Raw genomic sequence first — 12,564 nt, 5'->3', positions numbered from 1 at the left:
CGTTCGACGTCAAAAGAAACGGTCGAAACTCCCCTGGTTTTTTTTTTACCCTCGACTGTAAGGTCACAATTCCCCATGTGACCTTCCATCAACTCGCGCCAGCCACTAGGCGCCGACGGAGAGTTGGAATATCGGCGTCTCTCGACTTTGGCTTCCGCGTGCTGCTCAGTGGAGGTGTCCAGACTGCGGGCATGTTGTGTTGGCGAGCACGGTTGCTGGTGTGGGTGGAGGGGGCTTCAGAGGCGTGGCAGAAAGAAATGTAAACATGTTAAGTGCCAGGGATACACCGAAGTGACGTTGAACTGCACCTCGGCGGATGGTCGATTTGAGCTCATCAGTGGGCGGTTGCTGCAGGTCGTTAAAACGTCTTGCGGAAGGGCCTCTTGGGTGAGGATCGACCTTTGCACCGATGATACGGCGCCGCCGAGGTAGGAGGTTGCTTCCGCCAGGTATGTGGCTGGATGTTTTTTTTGTTTTTGCAATAACGGCTGAAAAGGAGCCGTCGGTTGGCCAGTTCCACATTTGAGATCCAGTGCCTTGGCGTGGCTGAGAGGCGGAAAGTGAACTTGCGGCGGGAAAGCGTAGACCACTTTCTGGTCACCAGTATTTATAGCGAGCACTAGGACCGGCCGAGAGATCGAATGAGATACGTCACGACAACGCGGAGATTCACAGAAGACTGCCTTTATTGTCCCACAAAATAAGCGAACGCGACATGGGTGCGCTGAAGCAGAAGGACAAAGAGAGAGAGATCGCAGAGCAGCTAGGCGTTTGATAGTGCCGACTTCGGTGTAGTTCGCCCTCTTGCCGTGCGGAGGCGCGAGGTGTCTCAATGACCGCCAAACCGCGCCGACGCCGCATCTACTCCAGGCATCCTCTACAGGTCTGCGCTGCTCTCTGCACCTTATATAGCAAGGAGACTTTTTATTGTATTACGCAATCTTTTCCTTTTCTTTTTTGCTCGGGAATTGGTGACTGAGTGTTTTCTGTTTTCTTTTCTTCCGACATCTCTTCGACACGCCTGCGCAATGACCGCAGTTTATTATCAGTGGAAGTCTTTAGATCCTCCATACGCGCATTCAGGTCTTTTATGTCGTCGTGGTTCTGCTTGGTGTCCTTGATCGACTTAACCATATCTTTCCTTATTTTACTGAATTCAGATTCTATCGTAAGAGAAAGATTTCTGGATTCATTGGCTTGTTGTATCAGTACGCTCGCTAGATAGGCATTCATGTTCTTCATCTCGTGCAGCAAAGTGGTCAACGAGACATCTTCCTCCTCGTGTGGTCTGGTCTTGACACTGGAAAAGGAAAGGTGCATACATGTTTTGTCAGAGATCATTCAGAAGAGCATAGCGCAAAGCTCGGTGAAATTGCAAATGATATTCGAGAGCATAAGGCACTTTTTGCTTTCGACAAGGAAATGTCAGATATTTCTTACATGTGAGTGAACTATAGAGCAGAAGGCATTTTTTTACGTCTGCCCCTCACATTCTCACACTGCGGCAGGGAACTGCTGACTACTGCCTACGTGGTTTCGAAAGGACTGAAGAAGAAAACAGGAACACAAATTTATAGGTATGCCAGATCTTTTGTTTTTGCTACTTTGGAAACACTAAACACGAATTTTTAGGTATTTGAGACCTTTGTTCTTTTGCTGCATGTTAAACATCAAACATGAATATGTAGGTATTCTAGTTCTCCTTGCTTTTGCGGCAATATCAGCTCCTCTTAAGCGCATTTAGGGGAGTCGGGCAGAACGCGACTTGGGGCAGGGTGCCGCATTTTGGAACTTGGCGCCATTTAACTTTTGAACGCACTAATTAATGCATATTTGGGTTGCATGTGTTGGCACATGCCAACTACAACCGCGCTTAAGGCTGAGAAAGTTGGCCTTTTTCAACCAGAGAAAAAAAATGCAAACTGGGCTGCGGTGATCGCAAGAATGGTTGAAAAACCACAAATTTCTGCCCGCCGTATCTTTAAGTAGTGTGCAGCTCGGCCAATCACGCGTCTTAGAGTAACTTAAATATTTTATTTACCTGGTTATTGTTATTACTTCATGCAAAGTTTAGCTCTTTTAGACACTGTATATTATGTCGGCTAAAGAGAATATTTTTCTCCCTGTTTTTTTTTTTATCTGAAGTAAAGTTGTTCGTTACTTCTCCAAAGAAAGATTGCAATGTGGTATTGCTCTAAGAAAATTCTCAACAACTGCTGAAAGATTAAAAAATTTTAATATTAAAGTGCCAGGGTTGCTGAACATAACATTCATTAGCGATCGTGGAGTAATTCTTTTTTTTTTCGTAGTCGCACATGACGCTCATATTTAGGAAAAGACGCCCACGAAGGACTTCAAATTGTAATTCTTTCATAGAGCTCCGTCGTCCTTTGCTTGCATAGGGGAGCATTACCTTCAGAATTTAACTTCTAAAGGTTTAAGCCAAGGTCTTCGACTGTCTTTGGTGGTGAACTGCTTGTCTTTTTAGTTCGTGTCTTCGTTTCATGAGCGGGAATTTCGCTGTTCTGTACGCACGACGCGCTTCATGTATGTGTTTTCCTGCGAGTGTGCATCTGATCCGTTGCTCTGCCTTTTTATTTTTAACATTCCCAAATGGGCCTCGGGGAACCTCTGAGGTTACCTTCGTAGCTTTTCGTCTGAGGCTCATTTCCTGTCTATCATAGAAAAAAAAGAAGACAATAATACTGCTAGCGAAAGCTGTCAGCTATGGTGGAGGACCTGCTGCCATGCTCACTCTTCTGAGAAATACATGTTTACAGCATTCTCTTGCTGACATTAAAAGCACCCTATTTGTAATAAAAAGGATGAGAACAGTGCTAATTAGTAAGCATCTGATAGAAAGCTGCCGCGTACGAAACGTGAGGAATTGTATACAATGCGCCCCAAATGGTTAATAATAAGGGAGTGCCAATATTCGAAAGTTGCAGTAGTTTGCGAATAGTGTTTAAAATTCGATTTAATTTGCACCGCCCTTTCACCATTCGAACCTCCAAGATATCTAGAACACATTTAAACATCAATACATTACCAGCTGACAATATCTTGAACTTGTCACGTGAGTAATCTTGCTCTTTCTTCGCAGGATGGACTGCCAGCATGTGACAAAAAGCCCACGCGCGGTAATGATATGCCTTGCATAATGCGCTGACCTCAAACGAGGTCGCCATGGCACGGCCACTGAGCGCTCACAGGTCGGAAGACGGAGTGCGCGAGCAGTACGTCACTGCTCTGTGCATTCGAAAACTGACGGTGGTGCATGTTTTAGATCACTACGTAAGAGACGCGGCGCGCATGGAATCTGCCCGGTTTGTGGAGGATAGCGCAGCGGGCGCGAAACAGCGTCCCGCGTGGGTCACTGGGATTGCTTGTAATTAGCCAGAGTGCATCATAAGCCGCAGAGGACGAGAAAAATTCATGCGATAGATACCGCATTTATGCGAATATAGGCCTTCACTTTTTTTACAACCACGAGATAGGAGACTCTTTGGTCCTCCTAGATTCGAGGATTTTGTTTTTGCGTGCGTGACGAACTTTTTGCTTGCGCCGCAATGAGGAGAGATTTCATGAGCCTGAAGAAAGGCTGCCATCCCGTAGTGGAATCAGAAATCGCAGTGTTCGTGAAATCCAGGAGGCCAGCGGCTCTTCCAGTGACCACAGAGGTGCTACAGGCCAAAGCGACAGAACTGGCAAAAAAAGATGCCGCTGCCGTCTGGAAGACGTTGAAGTAAAGAGAGTTAGCTGTTTTTGACGTCATCATTGGCACCCGAATTTGGCCGCCATCTTGGATTATGACGTCATAGTCACGGGGCGTCCTAAGCACGTCGCCATCTTGGATTAATTATTGACGCAATCAATTAATTACCATTATTGGCCCACATCTTGGATTTATAAGTGACGTCACCAATCAATAACAAATTGGATGTATCAGTGAGGTCAACAATTCTATATACTAATGACATCAGCAATCAATTACCAATTTGGTTACTATATCGAATGACTAGGGCGCCGCCATCTTGAATTCCTCGGACTGAAACTTTCGCACCGAAGGGAGATGGTAGCAGACCCCAAGAAATCGGGAAACGTGATCAGTAAAAAGCAGCTCTTAAAAATCGAGGCATTTCACGGGTCCAGTAAAACGCGCAAGCTAACTCCAACAGGCTGCGTCGCTTCAGGCTGGGAGGCATCCCGGTAACCTTGAACGCTCGTCGCGAAAGTGGAGCATTTCCAATGCACTTGATGCCACAGACGATTGTGCACTGTACGAAAAGGAGGACAGTGATAAGAAGGTCAGAAATTACGGACAATTGTGAGTGGGAGCAGGTTAGTAGAAATAAATAGCGTTTTCTTGGTGTCATTGGTGTCGTTCTGAATTGTTTTTTTTTCGACAGGCTTACATTCGAATAATTTTTCTTTTTTTCGGCCTTCAACTCTAGGGTGCTGGCTTAGAATCGAGGCCGGCCTAGATTCGAGAAAACACGGTAAATACGTAGGACTCGAAGCCGACCTCTGAAATGGCAGCGCGTAGAGCATGCGGGGTTTTGTTTTTGCGCCTCCGGTTCGCGACAGCGTTTGGGCTCATCGCAGGTCCTGCTGTCCGGCAGAATCAACACGCGAGGGCTAAGCGGGCTACGTGTCGTCGGGAGCGTTGCGTTTCGAGTGGCATTCCCCAAAAAGCTGTTTACTTCAGGCGTCGGAAGGGAGCTTAGAAGGGTTGGTTCCCTCACGTTGAAGCTCAGGTCGGTGCTGCTCGTGTGTCCGTTTCGCGAGCCATTTTGTTGCGGTTTTCACAGCAGTTCTTTGCGCAGTGGCCTCACTTGGGTGGGCGGGACCCGGTACGATAGCACTGAAGCGAAGCGTGGCTGTGAAAATAGGTATCTCACAACATCACATAAAAAACATATTTAGGGAAGTGACTGATTGTAAAATATTTTATTCGTCGAAAAGAGCTTGGTGCTAAGAGCTCGCGTTAAGTGGTCGAGAGTACATAGCCCTCGATGACTTTGTCAGTCCACTCCACCGCCAGAACTTGGTCTGGGGTCAGAGCTAGCCAGCATGGTCTCCCATCGCTAGAGAGAAGTATCGTTAAATAGGTCACATGGAGGTGGCTCTATTTTGCAATCACATAGGATGCGATCGCAGTTGGCTCGTTGGCCGCAGTGTTTACAGTTCGGGTTGTATTCATCAGGATTCATGTGCGCGAAGAATGATGGGGTGTGTATCGATCTCGTCTGTAGACGAGGTCACGTAACCTCTTGTTCTCTAGTCAGGCTGTTGTGCGGAGGGGGAAGTTCTCTTATCTAGGTCAAAATGATTGGTTAGATAATTATATGTGATTATGGAGTCCTTGGTGAAATTCAGAGCCAGACTCTTCCACTGTCCGGTCGACGAAACATCTCGCTTTATTGTGGGATGCCTCGTTCCCCAGATTCCTTGAATGTGCTGGGACCCATATCTGAGTAATTGGTGAGAGTTTGGTGGCGTTAAGGATTTAAAGGGATATGTTTGTAATTCAGCCGTTTAAGAAATTTTTGATAGCCATTTTATAGTCGCTGAGAACGGTGCTCTCTTGTGTATGCGCTAGGGCGAGGGCAATAGCCGCCTCTTCTGCCGTTTCAGAGGATTTGGTTTTGTTGGTTGCCGAAACGATGTGGACACTGTTGTCGTTTGCAGACACAATTGCAAAGCCATTTGTGTGTTTTTATTCGGCCGCATCTACATAAATTGTTCCAGCGCATAGCCCGCATTTATTATGTAAGGCTTTGGCTCGTGCATGTCTTCTACCTGTATGATGTTTGGGGTGCATGTGTTTGGGAAGTGGTTACCGTGTACGAGTACGCGACGCGGCCCTCTACAGCCAATTCAGCCAGTCTTGTCACTGCAAGCAGACGGTTCCCAGCGGGCAGCGGCGATACCGAAGCCATCCAGCTTCCCTCCTTCACCACTTCTTGGGCCGACATCACAAGCGCCGTTGCCAAGACGTTGGGGTCGGCTTTCCATATTTCTCCTCCTTCTTGTGTAGGCCTGAAGACGAGAGTAACTCTAGCAGCACCTTTTTTCTTGTAACACACGGCCGTAAATGCGGTCTGGTTCATGTCCTCTGCATTTTCGCCCAAAGGCTCGCCGGTCAGGTTATCTTCGTGATCTTCTCGCGGCCTCTTGTTGACATATTCCTCGTTCGTGGCCGCGGCTACAGTGGCCGCTGCAGTGTTGTTATCTTCCAGAGTTGCCATGGGTGCAGCATGGGGTACAGCCGGTGACGGGGCCAGTGTGGGCTGGTGCGGCGCAGAGCGCTCAGGAGGCCGACCGACGCGCTTCTTGCGGTGCGCTAGGGCCCCCAGATCGTCGCACGATGGATGCACAACAAAGATTTACACGTATGGAGCAGGAGAGAAGACAGAAACTGAAATTAGGGGCTCCGCTCATACCCGCCGCGGTGGCTCAGTGGTTAGAGCGCTCGGATACTGATCCGTAGTTCCCGGGCTCGAGCCCGACCGCGGCGGCAGCGTTTCAATGCAGGCGAAAAGCAAGGGCGCCCGTTTGCTGTACGATGTTAGCGCACGTTAAGAATCCCCATGTGGTATAAATTATTCCGGAGCCCTTCACTACGGGCACCTCTGTCTGCTTTCACTCCCTCCTTTATACCCTTCTCTTACGGAGCGGTGCAGGTGTCCACCGATATGTGAGAGAGATACAGCTCCATTTCCTTTCCCTAAAAACCAATTTAGCTCCGCTCAGAAGGAAGAAAGGAAGGCCTCAGACGTTGCTGGCACATACCCACTACGGGGGAGTGGCCAAGACACAGGCGGTTAATTGCTGGATACAGGAAATTTTTGACAGGAAAAGGAGTGGTAATAGGATGTAGCCTGATAGATTGGAAGACGGAAGGACAGGGGTCCTGTTAACTTGGAGATAGAAGACGGGACAATGATTTAATGTGCATAATAGTATACAATGCCTGTAATGTTCCAATGTCGTACTGACTGAGAGCGGGAAGAACAAATTAGAATCGAAGGCGCTGCGTTTCTTGAAAAGTTTGCACAACAGAGCGCACACTCCGATCGCTTCGTCCAAGCAAAGAAGCGCCAATGGAAAGAACAACCGCAGAGGGCACAGGTAAGCCCAGCTGATGAAATGGAATTTGCAAAAGACACTTCCTCAAATGAGAGAAGCGGCGGCAGAACAGCCGGAAGTGATCTATTGTCTCAGGTTCGGCACAAAAAGGGCACAATGGGGAAGCCGCTAGGCCAGATCTGTGAAGGTAGAAATTTAGAAGGGGAACCCGGCAACGCAAGCGCATGAAAGAGACCTCTAGTCTGCGTGAGCGCCAGTCTTTGCTACTCCAAGGATGCAGAAGATGTTGATATTCGGGAGATGATGTAAGAGCCGAGACAGCAAATCCCTGAAATACTGTGTAGCTGCGAAACCTCACCGCAGCTGTATATGCACACGTTGGCAGGACAGCAACAATTGGGCCGCAGAGAGAGGCTCTTGCTAGGAATCTGCAACCTCATTTAAGTGAAAACCCATGTGACCGGGTACCCAAAGCAACCTTACCGAATTTAGATGGAGCGGAATCAGGAGCTTAAAGAGGCGTAATGGCCGAGAGTCAGTGGGTGAGGATAAGGAAGAGCAAATGGACAGAGAGTATGTCATAACCACGACCTGGGAAATGGTAGATTCTAATTTTCGTAAGGCTAAGATTACTGCTAATAATTTAGCCAGAAAAATGGGAGTGAAGTCAGGAAGACGGAGAGAAAAAGGCCAATGCAGTGAAGGCGAAAACATTCCCACACCTGCCTTCTCGCGATCCTGCGAGGCATCGGTAGCAATAAGAACATGAGAGGGAAAGGACCTCAGCTGGTCCTGCAACAGACCCTGAAGAAGCGGGAAGGGCTGCAGCTTTGCATTCGATGGGAAAATGTCATCGAATTCAACTGGACAGATGATGAGTTGTTATACGATTGGCGGACATCTGTGAAATGAATATTTTTGGAATCATTGACTGCACGTAACAAATCTGCGGGGTATGAAAACGAGACCAGGCAGCACTAAAAAAGGTGAAAGGTTGACTAAGAAATATTATACTGGAAGCGTGAAGAGGTGAGTCGCACAAGTTTAAAATAGTGTGAACTGTTAAAAGGCAAAGCCTAGCTGATAACGATGACATTCGCGCCTCCAGGTGCAGAACAGCATTGGCGACATATTTAGGAAGCCCAATTCAAAGGCTCAACGCCTCACGCTCCAACAGCACAAGAGGGCGAAGTTTATAGGCAGGAGCTCCTGAGAATAAGACACACCCGAACTCCAAAATTGGGCGGACGTACATTTTATAAATCATCAGAAGTGTATGCCTTCTCATGCCTGAGCTAGCACTACAAAGTCTACGCAGGATGCCAATGGCCCGAACTCCTTTTGCAGAAAGTTGCTCAATGGATTTCATTAATGAGCATCAGGTGATCATCGACCTGCGATCCAAGCTGATCACGCTTTCGACGGGCGAAGCCATCGCTCTGATGAAAACTCGGGAAAATCACGTTGCCCTGAGTGTCCTGGAGGAAGAAGTGAGCGTCCCACCCCGATCAAGCGTTGTCCTGACCGTAGGCGCCACGAAAGCCATTAACACGGAAGCCATCATCGAGGGCAACATGCAGTTGCTCCTAGACCGAGGAATCAGCATCGCAAGAGGCATCGCACATTTGCGCAATGGCCAGGCCTAAGTACTGCTGACTAACTTCAGCGAATACCGGCACATTAACAGAGGAACGACGATTGCTTTCTTCGACGAAATATCCGACGTACGAGACTCCTTCGCCCTCTCCGATCCCTCCGCAGAAGATTCGCCTGACCAAGAGAACTCGCCCACTTTCGACATCAACCCAGCCCTGCACCGGAACAGACAAGACCAGATCCGCAATCTGCTTCAAAACTACAGTGAGTGCTTTTCGACATCGCCGAAGGTGCGACAGACGCCAATTGCCAAGCATCGCATTAAAACGGATCAACACGTCCGACCTCTCCGTCAAAGCCCCTACCATGTGTCACCGCGAGAACGACAAGCCATCCTGGACCAAGTCGAAGAAATGCTTCGCGACGACGTCATCCAGCCTTCAAACAGCCCATGGGCGGCACCGGTTGTTCTAGTGAGAAAGACGGCGCACTTCGATTCTGCGTGGATTACCGCCGCTTGAACAACATAACAAAGAAGGACGTCTACCCCCTACCCCGCATAGACGACACACTGGACCGCCTCTGCAACGCCAAATATTTCTCATCGATGGACCTCAAGAGTGGCTACTTGCAAATTGAGGTCGACGAAAGAGATCGCGAGAAGACAGCATTCATCACTCCGGATGGGCTGTTTGAGTTCAAGGTGATGCCATTTGGTTTCTGTTCCACACCAGCGACGTTTCAGCGAGTAATGGATACAGTGCTGGCAGGCCTGAAGTGGAAAATTTGTCTGGTATATTTAGATGACGTCGTTGTCTTCGCCTCGAACTTTGAAGAGCACCTCAAAAGACTTCGAACAGTACTAGACGCAATCAAGTCGTCTGGCCTAACCTTGAAAGCAGAGAAATGCCACTTTGCTTACGAACAGCTGCTGTTTCTAGGCCACATCGTTAGCAAGGAAGGAGTACGCCCAGGCCCGCAGAAAACAACTGCTATTGAACAATTTCCACCGCCGGCCGATAAGAAAGCAGCGCGCAGATTTCTCGGACTGTGCGCATACTACCGACGATCTGTGAAAAACTTTTCGCGCATCGCCGAGCCCCTGACCCAACTGACGAAGGCAGACGTGCCGTTTAAATGGGAAGCGCCGCAAGCAGAAGCCTTCAAGGAACTTCAGCGTCGATTGCAGTCCCCACCGATCCTTGCGCATTTTGATGAAAACGCCGATACTGAAGTTCATACCGACGCAAGCAGCGTGGGACTAGGAGCCGTCCTCGTTCAAAAAAGCGACAGGCTGGAGAAAGTCATCGCATACGCTAGCCGTTCCCTTTTCAAGGCCGAGGCTAAGTATTCGACAACTGAGAAGGTGCTTGTGGCTAAAGGCATTTTTTACATGCACCGTTCTAACTATTCGCGTTCCTTGCTTCTCTTTATGTTCCTATATTGCATTGTTATATTTTTGTGACCTTTGTTTTTCCACATCAACCTTGTATACGCTCCCCCCTTATGTAATACCCCGACAGGGGCCTTTAAGGGACAATAAATGACGATGATGATGATGAGTGCCTTGCCATCATCTGGGCTACGTCAAAATTCCGCCCCTACCTCTACGGACGGCCGTTGAAGGTGGTCAGCGACCACCACGCGCTCTGCTGGCTTGCCAATTTGAAGGACCCCTCTGGCCGACTCGCTCGATGAACTATGCGTCTCCAGGAGTTTGACGTCACCGTCGTTTACATGTCCGGACGCAGGCACTCTGACGCCGATTGCCTCTCACGAGCCCCTGTAGATGCACCGCCGCCGGACGACGATGAGGACGCCTTCCTGGGACCCATCAACCCCAGCTCTTTTGCTCAGCAGCAACGCTCAGACCCCGACCTAAAAGGCCTCATCGAGTACCTGGAAGGCAAGGTTTCTTCACCCCCCGCTTCATTCAAGCGAGGACTGTCTTCCTTCTGTGTGCAGAATGAGGTCCTTGGGAAGAAGAACTTTACAGCGAACAAAACAGCCTACCTCCTTGTTGTACCTACTTGTCTCCGCGAAAAAGTTCCACAGGCTTCACACGACGAGCCGACAGCTGGACATCTCGGGTTTACTAGCACCCTCCGCCGCATTCAAGACAAGTATTACTGGCCCCGACTGTCTGCCGATGTCGCACACTATGTGAAAACCTGCCGAGATTGTCAGCGACGAAAGACTCCTCCCACACGACCAGCAGGATTTCTGAGCCCCATTGAACCTTTCTCAAGGCCCTTTCAGCAGATTGGCATGGACTTGCTTGGCCCTTTTCCAACGTCATCTGGAAATAAGTGGAGCATCATAGCGACCTACTACCTGACGTGCTACGCCGAGGCGAAAGCCCTACCGAGCGGAACAGCAGCAGAAGTCGCGAAATTTTTCATGGAGTGCATTCTTCTTCGACACGGCGCCCCCGATGTGCTCATCACAAACAGAGGAACAGCATTCACGGCAGAACTAACGCAAGCCATCCTGCGCTACAGCCAAACCAGCCACCGGAGGACAACTGCATACCATCCGCAGACCAACGGACTGACCGAGCGCCTGAACAAAACCATCGCCGATATGCTCGCTATGTATGTCGATGCCGAGCACAAAACCTGGGATGTCATCCTGCCTTACGTCGTCTTCGCCTACAACACCGCAGTGCAGGAGACCACCCAGATGACGCCTTTTAGGGTCGTCCATGGCAGGGAGGCCACGACCACGCTAGACGCCATGCTGCCCAACGTTACAGAAGAAGAGAACGTCGAAGCTGCCACCTACCTTCAACGCGCAGAAGAAGCTCGAAGGCTTGCCCGATTACGGATCAAAGATCAGCAGCGGTCCGACGCCAGACGCTACTACCTACGAAGACGCAATGCGGAATACAAGCCAGGAGACCAAGTCTGGGTGTGGACGCCCATTCGCCGCCGTGGATTGAGTCAAAAGCTTTTGCGCCGCTATTTCGGCCCGTACAAGGTTCTTCGTCGGCTGGGTGAACTGGATTATGAAGTCATCCCTGACGCAATGACTGCATTCCAGCGACGCCGCGTACGACTAGAAGTTGTCCATGTAGTCCGTCTGAAGCCGTATTATGGGCGCTAAAGGCCGCTGCATTTCCATGCTCTATTTTCGCAAGATCAGTTTTTTTCCTTACTAGTGGCATTATTTGTTTTAATGCATCGGGTCGATGCTTCTTTGAGAGGGGAGTAATGCCGCGAATATTTGCAGTGTTTGTTCGTTTTTCAAATCTGCCGCCACATCACTTTATCGCTTTGTTTGCGACGCAAGACGCGACTAGATTTATCTCGATTGATCGCAGCCAGGTAGAGCTGATTCTACGTTGTTCCGGAATGTTCTAGTAACTTTGCGCTCGTTATCTCGAAAGTTAGCTATCAGCTTTAAATTGAGCACGGCCGACAGCGGCCGGCATTCTGTTCGACGACCGCCGAGCACGCTTGTCGCTTCGCCGCCGCCGAGTGATTCAGTCCATTTTGGGTGCAAGTCAGCCCAATAAACAGTTCTTTTAGAAGACCCTTTCGTCCGTCTTCATCGCCGCTTCGACTGCCGTCACCACTACGTGACAATATGTATGGCTTCTGGTGATTAGAAAGCTGCAGGCACATTTACAAAAAAAAAGCTCGCAGGACGTTTGGCACTTCGAAAGAGGATTGTGATTGGTAGCTGTAGAGGTAAATTTACTTCGCGATATACTGAGCAACGAACCTGAGAGTGTCATTAGATGCGTAATGTTAGAAATAGCTATCTTTCACTTACAAACTAGTTCTTCGAGTCACACTTGTCTGCCTTCCGCCGCTCAAAGCACGCGGAGCCGTGCTGTAGACTCTCCTCCTGCGGCGCATTTCGCAGCCTCCC

At 49.2% G+C, this 12,564-nt stretch overlaps 1 protein-coding gene across 7 annotated transcripts in view; it reads right to left on the bottom strand.

Moving 5' to 3' along the window:
• Positions 1–668: 668 nt before the first annotated feature.
• Positions 669–12,564, bottom strand: part of LOC144107810 (uncharacterized) — a 60,789-nt gene continuing 48,893 nt past the window's right edge. For all 7 annotated transcript variants that reach the window (XR_013309395.1, XM_077641006.1, XM_077641007.1 and 4 more), the window contains one exon: positions 669–1,300. Coding sequence is in view for 6 of the 7 variants with exons in the window: in XM_077641003.1 (XP_077497129.1) it covers positions 925–1,300 (376 nt within the window). In the remaining variant the exon portion in view is untranslated. The remainder of the gene's footprint in view (positions 1,301–12,564) is intronic.

Source organism: Amblyomma americanum, chromosome 10 (genome assembly GCF_052857255.1).
Source record: "Amblyomma americanum isolate KBUSLIRL-KWMA chromosome 10, ASM5285725v1, whole genome shotgun sequence".
Lineage (NCBI taxonomy): Eukaryota > Metazoa > Arthropoda > Arachnida > Ixodida > Ixodidae > Amblyomma > Amblyomma americanum.
The sequence above is the reverse complement of the archived record's forward strand: the minus strand, read 5'-3'. Positions and strand labels throughout refer to the sequence as shown.